Below are 19,052 nucleotides of genomic sequence, written 5' to 3'. Positions count from 1 at the left end.
AAACCCTGCCCAATTGCTACACAAAACTAGCCCAATGGGGATCCCCAGTAAAAATCGCGTTCTGGGGGGTAAAATCCGCGTGTTTGGCAGGGTTTCCCTGGTAAAATTCGCATTCCCGGGCCTAAATATCTTCAACCCGCGGACAAGAAAAACAACCCCCTGCAACAGTGTTGAAGTGGCCCAATTCCGACCGCGGGAAAACCGCGGACTTGGCAGCACTGGTCAAGAGATGTAAAATAGTATTGTTTAATGTAAAAGCAAATTACGTTCTAAATAACTTTTTATGAGCTGAAGCATGACTGCAATAAACCGAACTGGGATGCATGAATTTACAATAAAAACCCGCATTAAACCTTTTTGGAACGGAATGCCGGAATGGCGTAAAAGAATAGGCGATTCATTTTTTGTGAGTCGTTTTTTAAACGAAATGTTCAAAAGAACCGATTCGCGCACATGATTCGGACTTGGTGTATCTAATGACTTTGGTATCAATCAGTCGTGTTGCGTCCACTAAACCTGTCCGCTCCCATTTCGCATGAAAAATACCTTTATAAGATTTTCAATTTCACATTCAGGTATGTTGCCTAAGGCAGAGGCTAAATCATGACTGAATGTGCATTGTTATGTGTGGAAGGGGCTGAGTCACGTTACTTCCTGGTTTGAAGCGCCAGTGGTTGGAGGAACTGCGTGGCTGAAAAAAGAAACTGACACGTGGATCATCATCAACACTTCAGGAATCAGGAAAAAGCTGAAATTCCTCCCGCTGCGTTATAGCAGCTGTGAAAGCCGAAGGTCCGGTCATTTATGCCAGTCGTTGGAGCGCAATGGATGCGTCAGGGATGGTATAAAGAGATGCTTCCGCGAAGAAACTGGGATAGAAACATATTGTTTTCATTGCTTTGCTCTTTTGCCTGTCACGCTTGCAAAGACTGACCCGAGAGGACATCAGAGCAGATAGTCACAAACGGATATATTTGTCGTTGAATGGCAATTCTACAAAAACATGGAAAGAACTCTTGTCCAGATTTGGCCAGTATTAAGGAGAATCCCTCAGAAAATATCGGACAAGCTGGGTCACAGAAGAAGTGGGCAGAGTCGAGTCAGAACTGGACAAGGTGAGACCACCTCACCAAACTTTCCTCTAAATAATGCTTATTAGTCTAATGCAAATAATTAATTAATATAAGCACATTACTGTGATAATAAACTATATGAATACATTATATAACAAAGTATATTAATGTTATGTATATAATTGCACTTTATTCTAATTTGATTTCATAAAAAAAATCTCATTTTATCTTTATCTCAGCAACAAATTATGAGTGGTCAGAATGATTATTATTTTAATGTCAGTTTTTCCAAACATGGTACAGTTATTCCTCTTTAATTATCCACAGTTTTCAAACATTTCAAAAGTTTCATTCAGAATGGGAAAATACATTATGAACAAACATGTGTTCGTATTAAATTACATTTAAAGTTAAACGTGTATATATACCCATACTGGTAACACTTTAAAATAAGGTTCCATTAGTTAACGTTGGTTAACTAACATTAACAATGAGCAGTACATTTGTGCTCAGTCTTAAACACTGAGTCTTGAGTCACAGTTCAGTTCTAAATCAGAGGATTAAAATAAACTTTGTGAAACTTGGTATTTGGGTCATCTTTTTAAGTAAAAAGGTTGATGAACTGAGTGCTTCTGATGCAAATTAACCTAGATGGGTACCTGCCAGTTAGAAACTGAATTTGTGTGCTTTGGCCTGTAACAACTTGTCATATGAATCTCATACGAAACAAACAAAACAAACATCATACGGTTGTATCTCTCTGTCTCCAGGCCGGTAGCGAGGATATGGACGGTGGTGCTGTTGCTGGGCACATGTTTGCTGTACTGTGCCCGTGTGGCCATGCCTATCTGTGCAGTGAGCATGGGAGAGCGCTTCAACTGGTCCAAAAGAGAGACGGGCATGGTGTTGGGCAGCTTCTTCTGGGGCTACTGCTTCACTCAGGTCCTTGGAGGCTACGTCAGTGACAGGTTAGAGCTCACTGACTCCATTGTTTCTGTTGGTGAAACTTGAAATGAAATGCCTTTGTGTACTTTACATAAAGATTTCTTTAAGTATTTAGTAATATTGGATTTTTTTAAGTGGCCCTTACATTTTTAAAGTTAATATTTGATAGAATGTAAATAATCATATCTATAGTTACAGTATCAACAGACAGTAGGACACACAAGTCAGCGTCAGCAGTGTTGAATAAATGGATCACTGTCTTGTTATTAAAAGTAACACAGCATTTCTTTTTACTGAATAACTCATCACATAATGCATAAAGGTAGACAGTTTTGGTAGATATTACGTTAATGTGACACCAGTCTCTGGTTTAAGGGTGTGGCTCTATTTTATAATTTCATCCTGTGCCCTCTGTCGAAACTGCTTTACATATTTGTTGAACAGGTTGTGGCTGATATGCAAACCTCTATGAGGATGCGGTATACTAATTTTCACCTGTTTAGTACAGCAGTAATTTTCATTCTTTTGCATTCAGATAACAGTGTTGGGGGTAACGCATTACAAGTAACACAAGTTACGTAATCAGATTACTTTTTCCAAGTAACTAGTAAAGTAACGCATTACTTTTAATTCACAACAAAATATCTGAGTTACTTTTTCAAATAAGTAACACAAGTTACTTTGTGCTGTGTGTGAACATGATGCTTATTCTAGACTAGTTCTAGACTAAATGTGAGCATACATTTACTCATTTACTTCTTCTTCTCCTGCGTCCTGTTCTTCTGTATCCCACAATGGCAACACAGCTGAAAGGCTTATCGATCGATACTGACATATCTAAATTATCGATACTCAGATAAAAATATCAACACTAAGGTGTGATTTTGTTTATTCAACAAGAAATCTTATGTATAAAATGTGTATTGAATTGGACGAATAACCTATGTTAGCAAATAATTGTATAGGATAAATCTATTTTCCTGCTCATCTGAAAATGCTGCAAGACAGAACCAATCAATCACAGATATTGATCATGTTCTATTCTGTAACTAATATAAAACATACTGTCAGAATAAAAAGTCTGCATTTTTTTGGTGCAACAGCCCATCACTGGCACTCAATTATGAAAATGAACCATGGTTTTACTACAGTGAACATAGTTCAACTATTTGTAGATTTCTATGGTTACCACTACAGTAAAGATTTTTTAACCATGTGTAAACAAAAATAGAATCTAATAAGTTGCTATTAATGTGTATTGAATGTTAAAATGCTTTTCAAATATAATGTTAAGTGGGTATCATTACCCATCTTACTCAAATTTAATCATCGTATCGGTTTTAGGGCTGCACGATTTATTGCGATAAAATCGCACGCGATTTGGCAAAGGCTGCGATAATTTAATACGCAGCTTGTCAGAGCTGTACGGCTCTGTGATCAGTAGTAAATGATTCTCCATCTGAAAGCCAGAGGGCGCTCTTGTGCAGAAACTCAAAATATGCCGAGCAGCAGAAGAAGATAACACGCTTTGATTAATTAAACATGACTAATAAACACACGACAATCTGTGTGAGAAGCCACATCATCTCACAGAAGGATGCTCAACTGTCGTTATGAAGTGAGTTTGGAGTAAAACATGTTATTAAATGCTGGACAAGATGTTAATAAATGCTTCTCATGTCTGAAAAGATGTTTGACGCATGTTGCTTTTTCAAATGTACATTATAAGCGATTCAAACTCAGTGCTTTCAGATGGATTAGTATTTGGAGCCATACTTCATTGACAAGCTGCGCATAAAAAAATAATCGCAGCCTTTGTGATTTCATAATCGCACTAAGAATCGCGTTTAAGCAATAATCTCGTTCAAGTTCAATGTGATTTTTCGTATTGTGCAATAAATCGTGCAGCCCTAATCGGTATCGATATCAACGATACTGGCCTTTAAAAGTATCTGTATCATATTTAAAATAAAAATGAGTGGTATCGCCCATCCCTATTGTTTGTTAGGGCTGCGCCCTCTACTGTACAGGCGTGAATTTGCATTTCCTTTAGCCTGAGGCTTATTCATTTCACTTTTGGTGTGAAAGGGCCTTTACATTTGCCAAAAAATAGAACTTTTTTTTTATTGTTATAAAAACAAACAAACAAACAGCCGTGCCCAGATGAGAAAAAATTACGCAAAAAAAACGTAACGCATTACTTTCCATAAAAAGTAACTAAGTAATGCAATTAGTTACTTTTTTAGAGAGTAACGCTATAATGCATTACTTTTAAAAGTAACTTCCCCCAACACTGTCAAATAATATTAAAATACTTACTGCAGGAATGGAATGTCTGCTTTGCTGGAGAAATACTCAAAAATATATTTGATTACAAAAACTCGTGTTTGGATTTGATGTCATGTTCACAAATGCTTGTGTTTGTGTTGATTTGTTTAGGGTGGGAGGAGAGAAAGTGATGCTGTTGTCAGCGGCAGCATGGGGAGCAATGACAGCCTTCACCCCAATCTTAGCCCATTTCTGCTCCCAGCCCATTGTCTCCATGACGGTCTCCCGCTTCCTCATGGGCCTGCTGCAGGGTGAGTGATCGTCCCAACTGTGCTTATATGCTTTCACGCTGTGGAGATTGTGTACTTTCAAGGATCTAAGGATATTGAAGTACAATAATAGTTTAAGCTTGGAGAAAGTTACAAAACGATATTCAACTGTTCTCAGTGTTTATCTAAGTGGGGCTGGAGTTCGCTGCAAACTGCAGCCGAGCTGTGCTGTTATTAGGGGAAACTTTGCTTGCTTAGTAAATCATTTTAAATTGCTAAATGTTCTGTCCTGCAAATTTTGACCTTTTTTTATGAGAAGGAACATTTGCTGTGGAGTAGAGCATAATTGTGCTGTTTTTGGCAAAGCGAGGAATCCAATCCTGCTTTGCAAGTTAATTATGTTGTATGTCATTGTACTTCTGTTGTATTCTCTTGAAAGTAGTAAAAAAAAAAAGTCACTAGACTGCTATAAAATATGCCACTTTGATTCCTTTGTCAGAGGGAGCCGCAGTTGGCTTTTTGTTAAAGAAATGTAAAGTTTGCTAAAAGTTATTAAGGGATAGTTCACCCAAAAATGAAAATTCTGTCATCATTTACTCACCCTGAAGTTGTTCCAAACCTGTATAAATTCCTTTGTTCTGCTGTACACAAGGGAAGATATTTGGAAGAATGTTTGTAACCAAGCAGATCTCGCCCCCCCATTGACTACCATAGTAGGTAAAAAAAAAAATTCTATAAAAGTAAATAGGGGGCGAGATCTGCTTGGTTACAGTTGATCTTCCAAATATCTTCCTTTGTTTATACAGGTTTGGAACAACTTGAGGGCGAGTAAATGATGACATAATTTTAATTTTAGGTGAACTGTCCCTTTAATGGCATCATCTTGTCCAGGCTTTTGTTACAAATCAGAGTACAAGGTGCGTTCACACCATGTCAGAATTACCGTCAGTACGAGGTACGACTTGTAAAAAGCATTCACGTCCTCTGAGAACTCGTAATTCTGAGATCTGAGATCTCCGACTTGTACCATGTGACCACTGCAGATTACCTTTGTTGTTGATACTGTTGCCTTAGAAAAATAATTCCATGTCCAAGGACATGAAAAAAAAAGTTGCTTTTTAATTGGATTTTAATAGGCAAATACTTAAGAGTCTATGGATGGATCATTATTACAGTGATTATGTTTCTAGCATGTTATATGTTTGCCAACAGTTCTTTTAACCCTTAAAGATGGAGTGTGTAGCTTTTCGTTTCTTAAACAACCATGTAGGAAGACACATCATGGCCATATTGACAATGTCAAGATTCACCAGGGTTAAGATTGTGAAAGAATGGTTCAGAGAGCATGAAGAATCATTTTCACACATGAATGGGCACCTCAGTCCAGACCTTAATTTCATTGAAAGTCTTTGGGATGTGCTGGAGGAGACTTTACAGAATGCTCACTTCTTGCATTGGTAATACAAGATCTTGACCAAAAATTGATGCACCTCTTGATGGAAATAACATCACAAGATTTATTTCCATCGGGAGGTGCATCATTTTTCGGTCAAGATGTTGTATTGACAATGCAAGAGGTGAGCACTCTGTAAAGTCTCCTCCAGCACATCCCAAAACCTTACACTGAGGTTAAGGTCAGTGTCAATTCATGTGTGAAAATGATTCTTCATGCTCCCTCCCAGTTCACAATTTGAGCCTGATGAATCTTGACATTGTCATCCTGGAATATGGCCATGATACATCTTAATACATGGTTGTTTAAGAAATGAAAAGCTACACACTCCATCTCTTAGGGTTAAAAGAACCGTTGCCAAACATATAACATGCTAGAAACATAATAATCACTGTAATAATGATCCATTCATAGACTCTTAAGTATTTGCCTATTAAAATCCAAACAGCGACTTTTTTTTTTGGCCGGGCAGTGTATATATTTGTTTTTAGAATTTATTTATTAGGTACCACAAACAGTATATTTTAGTTTTTAGTGTGTTTGTTTTTGGTATAGGGTGGGTATAAGGTGGTATATTTGTTGTAATAACAATAATATCTACTTATGGCAATCCACAAATGAGTGTGTTTGTTTTCTCTGCGCTCAGGTGTTCACTACCCGTCTCTGGCCAGTCTGTGCTCTCAGAAGGTGGTGGAGAGTGAGAGGGGTTTCCTCATGAGCACAGTAGGAAGCGGCTCGTACATGGGGTTAGTGTCTGATCTCGAACTATATCTGCTGTCTCTGTTTCATGTGGAAATGTAACAGATGTCTTTGATATTGAATTTGTGTAACTGTGTGTGTGTGTAGGACTCTGGTGATTGGAGGTATCGGCTCTCTCATGCTGGACTTGTACGGCTGGGAGAGTGTGTTCTACGTCTCTGGGCTTCTGTCTGTGCTGTGGGCGTACTGCATGTGGAAGTATCTGCTCAAAGGAGAGGGTATGCACAGGATACACAAGCACAAACATAGTCATGCGAATCTCTAGGCAGTAGGCACCTCACAATTTGATTTTGATTGGGGTCAGTAGGATTGTTTAAATGTTATTGAAAGAAGTGTCTTGTGCTCAACAAGGCTGCATTTATATGATCTAAAGTACTGTAAAAATGCTGTAAAATGTTATTACAGTTTCAAACATCTGTTTTCAATATGAATATATTTTAAAAGTGTAATTTATTCCTGTGATAGCAAAGCTGAATTTTCAGCATCATTACTCCAGTCTTCAATGTCACATGATCCTTCAGAAATCATTCTAATATGCTGATTTGCTGCTCAAGAAACGTGTCTGTGGAATATATATACCACCACCAGCTTTGTTGTTTTAGCAATGTTTTAATGACCATCCATATTTATTTTTTGTCTTTATTATGATACAAACAGAAAATACAGGAAATATATACACAAAATGTAAAAAAAAAAAAGAATCAGAACAAAATGGCTTCTTTAAGCAAAAATCAGTACTTAGTGTGACCTCCTGGACTTCTTCCAGTTTCTCAAAGAAGAAAATCTGAGAAACTTCTCATCATATTTTGAAAGTTTTCTTGGCCATCCCCTTTCCATTCCATTTAAGTTTAAGAGAGCTGGTTTCTGCTATTGCTCATGTGTAAGGGGAGGTCACCAAATACTTGCCACTTCAGCATATAGAAGTAATTTTTTTTTGACTGATTTTTTTTGTTTTTTAATTCTGTATACAAATTTCCTGTATTTTCTGGTTATATTCTAATAAAGAGACTGAGAAATAATTATATATGGTCATCATTATATCATTGCTAAAACATCTAATGGTGCAAGACTTTTGCACAGTACTGTATATATGTTCAAGATTCAAAAGAACAGCATTATTAAATGTCTTTACTGTCACTCTTGATCAATTTATTGTATCCTTGCTGAAAAAAAAAAAAATTTTTCAAAAAAAAAAAAAAAATCTTTCTGACCCCAAACCTTTGATGGTAATGTACTTGGTAACGATTTCATATTTGCCATTGCCGTACTAAAATATTGGCCAATCAGAATCAATAATAATTCTAGAGGACTATGTAGCAAATATAATAAAAATAAAATATTTCACTGTTAATTAACAAGTACTTTGTGTCTCTATTCGTACATTCTATTCAGATCAGACACTGTAGCAGATCTTTTATTCTGTTTCTTCAACTGTTTGTTTAAAGGCCGATTGTGCTTGTTTGTCAGGTCCCATCATCACACTGGAGTCTCTGGGCAGCGCTGGAACCCAGTCCAAACTGTCCAAGAGAAACTGGCTGCGTCTCTTCAGACAGCCAGCTGTGTGGTGAGATTAGCACCTGAATACTGAGTGCGTGTGTGTGTGAGAGAGAAAGCGTGGATGTTGAACAAAGGGTCTTTACTGAGCTCCCATAGAGGCCTGATTCACATCCGCTCCATGTCTCTCTATATATAGAGCACTCAGAAACACAGTAACACAGTACACTGTCCCGTCAGCCAAACTTGGCTGAGCGTTTCTGACTGCACACATGATGCACACACTTTTTTTTTTGTGTGATATTTTATTTTAAAAATTATATTCATGTATAAGGAAAAGTAGATAGTAATTATTAAAGAATTTTAAAAAATGCTGCTGTTACTATCACACTTAAGTACAGTTACTTTACCATGTTGATAATGCCTAAGTGTGATTGAGAGGGAGTGCTTTAGTAGTACTTGTTACTGGTGTTATCGTTGTAGCAATAGAGGACTGCAGTGATGATGTTGTTGTAGGCCAACCTTGTTGTTGCTTGATGTTGTTGTAGGAAGTTGGCATGACCCTGATTTCCCTCAACAAAAACCCAAGAGGATTCATTGGCTTTTAGATTATTGCAGAAAATAAGCTTTGTGAACTACAAAAGTTCATGATTCCTGCATGTTTTGTTCAACGTGATTGTCTTCACAATTTAACACAACTTTATGAATTTTAAACCCTAAATACAATCGGCAGAAGTAAAAAGCTAAAGTTAGACTATAAACAAACAAACTACACCACGGTCTCATGACTTCAGTGTCACCACCACTAATCTTTCAACAAATTTTTCAGTCAAAAAAAAAACAAAAAATCTGAACATTTGTTCAAATAGCTATAAACACAACGAGGCTGTGAAAGTAGAGTAGTGAGTAGATGAGTTTTCCTGTTCAGCCTGATGGCGTTTAATGTCCTCGAGAACGTCTGTAGTCCCATTTAGACACTTTCTAGAAACAGCCATTTTAAAGACAAATAAATGCTTTAAAAAAAATCATAAAAGGGTGTCAGAATAAAATATTTTGAGCTTGTGTTAATCATAGACCATATTTCAGGCATTTAACCAAAAACCCAATGACTTCAGGACAGTGGAACCAGAATTGCTAAAATTGGTTTTGGCCTACAAAATACATCCTCCCTGCAGGACTGAATAAAGTCTTATTGATATACACACGTTTTCTTCCATTCTTAAATTACCCACATTCATTTTTTAAATTAAAAGTCATATTTTTATATTAATTATACAATTATTTATATTAATTATTATTAAAATAATATAATATATTCATTTTAAGATTAATGGTGCTGTCAGTCATTTTTTCTCTTTAAAAACTTTTGTTAATATTGTGTTATCTTAGTCATACACTGATACCTAGTGATGTGGATGTAGTATCATCTAATGCCATTGTAGAAATTTGTGGTTAATTGTGATTAATTTATTCCATGAGCGAAAGTCTCCAGATATAAGGTTTTACCAAGGTAAATGTTAGTATTCGGCTGGTCATGTGATCACAACATGGAGGCATGACTGTAGAATCTTGTACATAATTTTAAACATATTTGTCAAAACGTCTTGTCTTTTTTTTTTTTTAATAAGGAAAAATGACTGACTGCACCTTTAGTGTCTTTTGTCTGACAGGCTACATCTGTTTTTCAGTGCTGTCATTATTACACACTTGTGCACCGCCAGCACCTTCTTCACACTGCTGTCATGGCTGCCAACATTTTTCAAGGACACCTTCCCTGATGCCAAGGTAAACTGAACTGCGCTCTTACAGACAACGTGTGAGAACATGATCTGTGTCAAAGCAAAAGAATATCAGTCTGCATACAGAGATTTCTCTGCTTCTATGTGAGAAAAACAATCTCCAGTAATTAATTTCTGAGTGAGAGTTAATCATGTTAGTATGATGCTGTTCTGGTTGAACTCCAGCAGGGGGCTCCACATAACAGCGCATCAGAGTATGTGCTTGTTTCCTAATGCACAACACTGTATATCCACATGGGTTGTACTCACCTGTTGATCATTGCCTGTTCCTGTGTGTGTCTGATTGTATGTCTGCATGTGTGTGTTTCCTCAGGGTTGGGTGTTTAACGTGATCCCATGGTTTGTGGCCATCCCCTCTTCCCTGTTTAGTGGATGCCTTTCAGACCATCTAATCAGTCAGGGTACGAAACCATGCGTACTACACAGATACATTTAAAGATATAAGCTAACATTTGGTCCTCATATCAATGTGTTTTTGATAGACAATAGAAAGGCAATTAAATAGTCCCTGATCTTTTCTTTAGTGTCAACGGCTGTGCTCTGTAATCACTGTTGTGTCGTGACTTTGCTCTTTCCCACCAACGTTACGCGTCTGTTTGAATTTTACAGTGTTGTAAATGTCAAGTCTACATGACTTTAATTGTCTTATAAAATCTGTTAATGTTCCTCAGCTGGCACACTCATACTCTCGCCCCTTTCTTTGTCTCTTAAAGGTTTTGATACTGCGTCAGTGAGAAAACTTATGCAGGTAAATTTGACATAAACTCTCTCTCATGAGTATATCACCAAGGCTGCATTAATTAGATCAGAAAAACTGCAAAATGTTACAATATAAAATAACTGCTGTCTATGTTAATGTATTTTAAAATTGGCTAGAAAGTTCAAAAGAACAGCATTTATTTTAAATAGAAATGTTTTGTAACATAATACATTTTTTACTGTCACTTCTGATCATTTTAATATGTCATTGCTGTTTAAAGGTTTTAGAAAATAAAAAATATTACTGACCACAAACTTTTAAACGGTAGTTTGTATAACAGTGCATTGATGTGTGTGTTTTCAGTTCTTCTCTATGGGGGTGTCCAGTGTGTTTACTTTGTTTCTGTGCGGGAACAACACCTTCCCCGCAGCTGTGGCTTTTGTGTCTGCTACTATGGGCCTCACCACATTCAGTCACAGGTAATGCCACGCACTGCTTACACATGCATTGAAACAAACAAACAGTAGAGCATGTTGCTAGCAACCGCAAGGTCATGGGTTTGATTCCCGGGTAATGCAAGCACTGATAAAATGTATGTAAAAGTATCTGCCAAATGCATGAATGCAGATGTGAACATATAATTCTCTCTCTGTCTTTATAGTGGGGTTTCAGTAAATGTTCAAGATCTCGCTCCATCCTGTGCCGGTGCTCTGTTTGGTAAGTAACATTTTAATGCTAACTATATTAGCATCCACACCAATGGACAATAACTTTGTTTGTTCTAAGCGCACACTTCGGTTATGTTCTGTGTTATGTTCTTCAGTCAGGGTTCCTACACAGTTTGGAAAAGTATGGAATTCGATTAGTAATTTCCAGGTCTGGAAATGTATGGAAAAATATTTGCATTTCCAGGCTATTGCCTATATTTAGTTTTCTATCATTGAAAATTAGGAATTTAATGAAAATAAATGTATCATATAAGAAGCGTTTTTTCATGGCAGCTATTTAGTGATTCTTTAGTGATTGTCAAACATGACTGAATGAATTTAAGGTGCACTTTAGCGTTTTGATATTCTTTGCACTGTATTACAGAGCCTCTAAAAGGACCTTTGCAAAAATTAAAAATATACAGACTTGTGTGTGCGCAGGACAACGCACACTGAGTCACTTAATGCGCCATCAGTCCATTTCGTGGTGTGGTTTCTTGGCCGCCACAGAGTATGCATTAAAGCAGACATAAGGCCTTAAAATATGACGTACTACACTAATGAATGCCAAAGTTTAAACACTTTTTTACAGTACCCGTCTTTTTTATAGACCCTTGAACTTGGCAAATAAGACAATGCACACAGCCGTATTGTGCCATCAGCCCATTTCGTGTCATGATTTCTTCGCTGCCACAGAGGATGTTAAATTGGACATTAGGCCTTGATATTAGAGGTACTACTAAGGAAAGCCATTTTTTGAGCAAATAGATCTCTATTAATTCATGTGCATCCATGCTCTTGTTTTCTTCAAGTTTGAATATGGAAAAAGTATGGAATTTTGAAATGGAAAATGTGTAGAAACCCTCTTCAGTGCACACTTTGAAGTAGGATTTTGATTGGCTGTCAATCTTGTTATTGTTCATCAGCTGTAAAAAACAAAAACAAAATACTCTGAAAGTGATTATTGCAAGTAATATTTTGGTATCATTAATATACTATTATAGTTTTTATTAATAATTTAAATGTTTTTTTTTTATAATATCCATTTTCATGTAATTTTTTTTTTTTTTTTTTGTCATTTTTATTTGTTTTTGTTGTCTATATAGTTTTTTTGGGTTTTTTTTATTTTTTATGTTTTAGTTATTTAGTACTGTCAGGCTGATTATGAATGTAATTTGGTCGGGAGGACTGATCATGCCCAAACGGACCGGGTCTGTTCCAGTTGCGTTCAGTCGGTGTTTACAGTCGTGTAGTGTGTGGTGTCTAAAGATACCTAGTCTTAGATTTAAGAACAAGCTTTTGCCTGTCGTCCTCGCAAAGATTTTTCTAAACATGCTTAATATTTGCGACTGATGCCAGCGACTATGCCGTGGAGATGCATTCCCTGTCAAACATCATTCATCCTTATTTTTGTAATTTTGTCTAATATTTTGTCTTGACAACACATCTTGTTTTGATGTTTCTTTTATATTATTTCAAAAGTTATCATCGCAATTAATTTTATTTATTTTGTTCTGCAGATGAAAAAAAAAAAAAAAAAGTGAAACTGCATTCTGTAAAAATTCAGAATAAGCAGCGATTTCTCTCTTTTTAAAAATAATATGTGACCCTGGAACACAAAACCACTCATAAGTCGCACAGGTATATTTGTAGCAATAGCCAACAATACATTGTATGGGTCAAAATTATCGATTTTTCTTTTATGCCAAAAATCATTAGGATATTAAGTAAAGATCATGTTCCATGAAGATATTTTGTAAATTTCCTTCCGTAAATATATCAAAAAATTATTTTTGTGAGTGGATATGCGTTGCTAAGGACTTCATTTGGACAACTTTAAAGGCGATTTTCTCAATATTTTGATTTTTTTGCACCCTCAGATTCCAGATTTTCAAATAGTTGTATCTCGGCCAAATATTGTCCTATCCTAAGCTTTTTTTATTCAGCTTTCAGGTGATGTATAAATCTCAATTTAAAAAAAAAAAGGTCCCTTATGACTGGTTTTGTGGTCCAGGGTCACATATTAAGTATTCTTTATTTCGATCTGCAGTCTAATAAAAGTTAAACAGAAAAAATAAAATGGTAGCGTATGTAGGCTATACAACTACACTTGTTTCTTGAATATGTATTAATTTAGTCTAACAACATTTTTTTTTTAAATAAAATAATTTTATATTTAGGCTACACTTTATTTATATCAAATATAGTTGAGTAGATATGATGAGGAAATACAGTGCCTTGATCTCTCTGCAGCTCTTCTGTCATGTGTTGACAGTCCCCTATAGCATATAGGGAGCGGTGTACATTTACTGTAGACTGATAAAATGGAAATTAAAATATACAAATAAATGCAAATTTTAAATGACTCCTGTCTCAAAATGAATAAAGCAGTATTTTATTTTGTTCTAACCGGTAACTCTAGAACTGCAGCAAAAAAAATAGCCTAGTGTTTTTGCTCAGGATGAACCAATTTTTAATTCCTGATTTGAGAATAATGGATTGTTCTTCGGTGTCATTGTTATAGTTGCATTGTGGACTTGATCTTTGTCATTATGGTTATCATTCTTAATGTGAACAGATTTATTGTAATTTTACAATGAGCAATAAGATTATCTGCTTTTTCTGCAAAGTACATTGAATATAAGTCAGTCTCGTTATTTCACTCATCTTTTCTGAATCTAATGTTTTTTATTTCTTATAGGGGTGATGAATACCTGTGGAGCTTTTACAGGTAAGAACAGCATGAAAACAGTTATATTTTAAATGTAAAAATTATGTTAATCACTTCATATCAAATGAAATAAGAGACACAGTTTTTTACATGAAGATTGTTAGTATGCTGTATGTGTTAATGCTGTTGTGCGTGTCCTTGTTAGGGGTCATCATGGTGTATTTCTCAGGGTATCTGATTGAGGCCACTGGTTCCTGGGCGTCAGTTTTCGGCCTCATCACTGTGGTGAATCTGCTGGGGCTAGCCACGTTTTTAAGCTTCGCAGAAGCTCGCAGAGTGGACATAGATCTAGCGAAGGGCCGTTACCACAACATCCACATCTGAGAGCACGGGGGATGGGAGCAGAGCAACACCATCAGGATATGGAGCTTATGGATCTGCTGCGTTTTATGTATGAGGGGTGGGAGGGGTCATAGAGAAATCACTGACTCTAAGAAGACAGTCGCTGGTTTCTTCACTATGGCTCTTCAGAAATCTGTTTGGCTGAAGAAAATAAAGGAAAAGCTGTAGGAGATACTTAATCGATCTGTTATAGATCACTAGGAGCTGCAGTATGAAGAGTGTTACTGAGTATTTTGTTGAGGTCCATGTGTTCATTCATTTCTATTTTATGCTGTAGCACTATAAACAGCACAGCACTGTGCTGGTTTATAGTTGCAGTTGCTTTAATATCATCATTACTGTGACCAAATCAGAAACCTGCAGTACATCGTCCATTTAATCAGGTTATGACCAAAAGATAGAGTCTGGGAATTGACAGTGTTTATTAAATTATTAATAGCATGTTATTTTAAAATACCTCATCTCAGACATCTGTTTCTTCCAGAGGGTGTGAGCTATTGATAGAGATTACTGTTTTTTGTTGCTGCAGAATTGGAGTTTGTTCTAGTTGGAAGGAAGTTACTGTCATTAGTGCTTTGTTAAACATTATTGTGCGTCTTGTAGCTGGCTGATCCCTTAAAGCATTTTTTGTCTTAGCTGTGTGATGTTGAGAATAGTTTCTGATCTTGAAACGAAGTTTTATGTTTCAGCCTTTGAAACAAACTGCTAGTTTCCTTTTGTCTTTGATTGATTTAGTTATTAGGGACCTTCTTTCGGTGGGTCATTTGTTTGGACCAAGAAGTTGCACAATGAAATGAATGTATTATGGTGATAAGCTTTATTTTGTAGAGACAAGATCCTGAACGTTACATCAAACTGGGAATGATTTGACCAAAACCTATTTCAATTTAAGTCATCCAGCTTGAATATTTAGCCTGTAAGTGTACCATAAATCAAAAACTGAAGCATATTCTTAAGTTTAACTGTGGGTCACACGAGTATCTCATTAATCATGCTGCAAATCTCCAATTCCCCAGGTGTCACTGCTTTGAGGAGTAAAATAAATGTTTCTGTTTAGTTACTTTAAAGAATTGAAGGAAAAACAGTTCCTAGGAAGGCTTAGCTGTGCTTTAATGGGTCTTATTTTAATGTGCATTAAAACATGCAATACATTTCTGCTGTTATTGCAGGTGTACTGCTAGGGAAGATCATGGCAGATTAGCAAAGAAACTTGAATTATTATACAACTCTCTTCTCTGCAAGGGACTCAAGGAAATTGTATTTTTTCCTGTACATAAAATCATAAATATGTTCACAAAGATTTTTTGTGATTATAATCTTATTTTATACACAGATTAGATACCACTGTGTATAATAAATATAAATAAATAAATATATATATATATATATATATATATATATATATATATATATATATAGGAGACAATATTTCAGAATACTTTTATATTTATTGATTTATATTTGATTTAGAGGTTAGATTGAAAATGCTTATATGATAATTGCTTTCCTTATACATATTGTATGTTTTCTCTGGTTTCTTTCCCTTCATGTTTTCTTGTTCTGGCTGATGCAACTTTATAAAAATGCCGTCTCACATATATATTATGTTCTGTTCCATTTAATGCTGTCTAATTTGATATTTAATGTGTTAATGTTCTACAATAGACTGTTCTGCATAAATGGATTATGATCATGATCATCACAGCTGACAATAACTTGCATTAGAGTAGCGATGAAGAAACTGCATATTTATTACGCTTGCGTCATTCCTTATGAAACTTATCTCACACAAGACTAGGAAATACAATAGATGAGCTGTGAATTATTGCAATGTCATACCATCCTGAGTTGTGGATGAAAACTGAATTAATCCATATTGCATTCTTATTTTAGAGACAAATGTCACATGAAAAAAAAAAAAGTAAAACAATGTAAATGCAGTATTCTGTATTTGTAAGCATATTTTGCTGAAATATAAAACTATATTTTATCAAGGGAAATATGTTTTGTGTATTAATTTACTCCTCCAAATGTGATCCAAGATAGCAAGGCATTCAGTACCTTTAAAATATTAGTTCACTTTCAAATGAAAATGACCCCAAGCTTTACTCATCCTAATGCCATCCTAGGTGTATATGACTTTCTTCTTTCTGATGAACACAACTGGAGAAATATTAATAAATATCCTGACGCATCCAAGCTTTATAATGGCAGTGAGTGTTACCAAACGAGTTTGGTATTCTACTTACGATGAAAGTGTAAAACTCTAGCAGTTTAAAAACAATTAATGTGAGTACAGTGGTTCAACAACATTATAAAGAATCTGTTGTTTCGAATCAGTGATTCGGATCGCGTATCAAACAGCTGAAATCACGTGACTTTGGCGCTCCGAACCACTGTTTCGAAACAAAAGATTCGTAAAGCTTCATTAAGCAGTGTTTTGAAATCGCCCATCTCTAAATATTGTTGAAAAGTCGTTATTTTTTTTTATTTTTTTTTGGCGCACAAAAAGTATTCTCGTCGCTTTAATATTATGGTCGAACCACTGTACTCACATGAACTGTTTTAAACTGTTTTTAGTAGCTTTCTGGGCATTAAAAGTGTTAATTATCTTGCTGGCCTCACTGAGCCAACGGAAAATATCTTAATTTGTGTTCCGAAGATGAACGAAGGTCTTACGGGTGTAGAATGACATGAGAGTAAGTAATAAATTACATAATTTTAATTTTAATTTTTGGGTGAACACCCTTTAAGTTGTATTGGGAAGTTGGGAACCACACCACCAAGGGGCAGCAGAGTCCAGAAAATAGTGCGGTGTTAGCGGCCCTGCCTCACTTACAGGTTTACAGTCAGCTAAGTGTCTGGCACAAACATTTAAATGCTGAAAAGAGGCCTTTATGCGTGCAATTGAAAATGCGAGGGCGGGCATATGTGTGCGTTTAACTGGAGTGCCATGGCTAACACCTCCTGACTGTTTGTAGCATCATTACACCTAAATTTCCAGTCAAACTTCGCCAACTGTGTCCAACCAACAACTTCCACACAGTATACTTAAGTTCCGACAATCTTCATATATTAACAGACACCTTCGTGGAGCTCAACATTCTCAGTAGCCAAAATATATGTATGCAAGTAGTACGTGGGCCTACTGGAAATGCTAGCGCGCTAATTAATCTTATAGAGCCATATTGCGACAACTAGTTGTTCACACTGTTGTCGTAATTCCAGAGCTATATCAGCATGGATGGACATGCAGGTCTTCCTCTGCTTCTGTCGCTAGATATATGGGGTGGCACCATATGGCAGGTCGCTGCGTGCCATGCTGGTGAGTTGGCAATGTGTGCGTGTGCCAGGCATCCGTCACCCCTCTCACGGGACTCTCTCGGGTTACCATAGAGACAGATGGCAATGTCGCTTACCAGGGTGGTGGGAAGGAGGGGGGTGAGATCAGGGGCCTGGGGCAAAGTGGGCGACACTGTCACACCTGAAGATGAGAGGTGCTTCATGCGGCTTCATGTACTCAAAAAGATTCAAGAGACCAGATATATGTTGGGCTCATTTTGTTTGGTATCTAAAATAGCCTATTTAATAGTTTTCAGTGCAAAATATTGTGTTCATAGAATGTGCAATTCAGTAATTCAGATCGCCTGATTGTTTAGTATCTGAAAGAACATTTAGTTACTGTCACACCTATTGGACTTTACTCATTTTGATATCTGTGAAATGTGTGAAAGACTTTAACTCTATGAGCACTATGGAGAATAACATCCCCAGGCTCTCGGAGTCTGATCCGGTTTATGTCCAGACTGTTTGAGTGACAGGTGACAATATCCAGATGATCTCTGCTGATGTGCGGATGCATTGTCTGTGTGTGTATGTGTGGACAATCGTTTACAGTGATACTCCTGTCATTTTACAGATGCAATTTTATTGTTTAATCTTGTCCCAAACTGAGATGATGTTTTAAAATATGAAAATCCATAGTAAAAAATATAAATTAAGTTTTTAAAAAATAGGATAATTGAAACAAAGCATGACTGAAATAAATTTTTATATTTATTGTCTGAAATTGATTTATATAAATTTGTTACATAAATGATGTTAAATGTGCCATCTTTCCACAATGACTAAGAATTATTGGCTAAGAAAATTTTATCAGACGTAAAAAGGAACCTATTATGCCAGTTTTCACAAGATTTATTATAGCTTGTCAAATTCGCCCCTATTTTTGTGTGAGCAAAAACACAGTGTTTTTGTGTGTGTCCCTTTAAATGCAAATGAGCTGCTGCTCCCGGCCCCCTTTCCAGAAGAGGGCGGAGCTTTAACAGCTCACACTTTGGTTACTCAACAACAACAAAGCTGGAGAATCTCACGCAGCCAAAATGTCGGAAATTGTCAGTTCGAACTAAAATCAGACACTGATGGAAAGACTCAGGAAGAAGTTACAACTTTTAGAATGCAACTGGACATTTCCTAATGGTTAGTGGATAAATGTATGTAGTTGTGGAGTTA

General features: G+C 36.2%; 1 protein-coding gene across 1 annotated transcript; it reads left to right on the top strand.

Annotated features, from left to right (window-relative positions):
* Positions 1 to 529: 529 nt before the first annotated feature.
* On the top strand, positions 530 to 16,540 carry slc17a9b (solute carrier family 17 member 9b). Its single transcript, XM_051879192.1, has 13 exons — positions 530 to 1,115; positions 1,844 to 2,041; positions 4,458 to 4,597; positions 6,655 to 6,754; positions 6,855 to 6,985; positions 8,235 to 8,331; positions 9,950 to 10,046; positions 10,374 to 10,461; positions 10,774 to 10,808; positions 11,124 to 11,239; positions 11,422 to 11,477; positions 14,169 to 14,198; positions 14,344 to 16,540. Exons 1-13 carry the CDS (start codon positions 985 to 987, stop codon positions 14,520 to 14,522), a joined length of 1,398 nt encoding a protein of 465 aa, XP_051735152.1. The 5' UTR covers positions 530 to 984; the 3' UTR covers positions 14,523 to 16,540.
* Positions 16,541 to 19,052: the final 2,512 nt, after the last annotated feature.

This window comes from Ctenopharyngodon idella, chromosome 22 (genome assembly GCF_019924925.1).
Source record: "Ctenopharyngodon idella isolate HZGC_01 chromosome 22, HZGC01, whole genome shotgun sequence".
Classification (NCBI taxonomy): domain Eukaryota; kingdom Metazoa; phylum Chordata; class Actinopteri; order Cypriniformes; family Xenocyprididae; genus Ctenopharyngodon; species Ctenopharyngodon idella.
The sequence above is the reverse complement of the archived record's forward strand: the minus strand, read 5'-3'. Positions and strand labels throughout refer to the sequence as shown.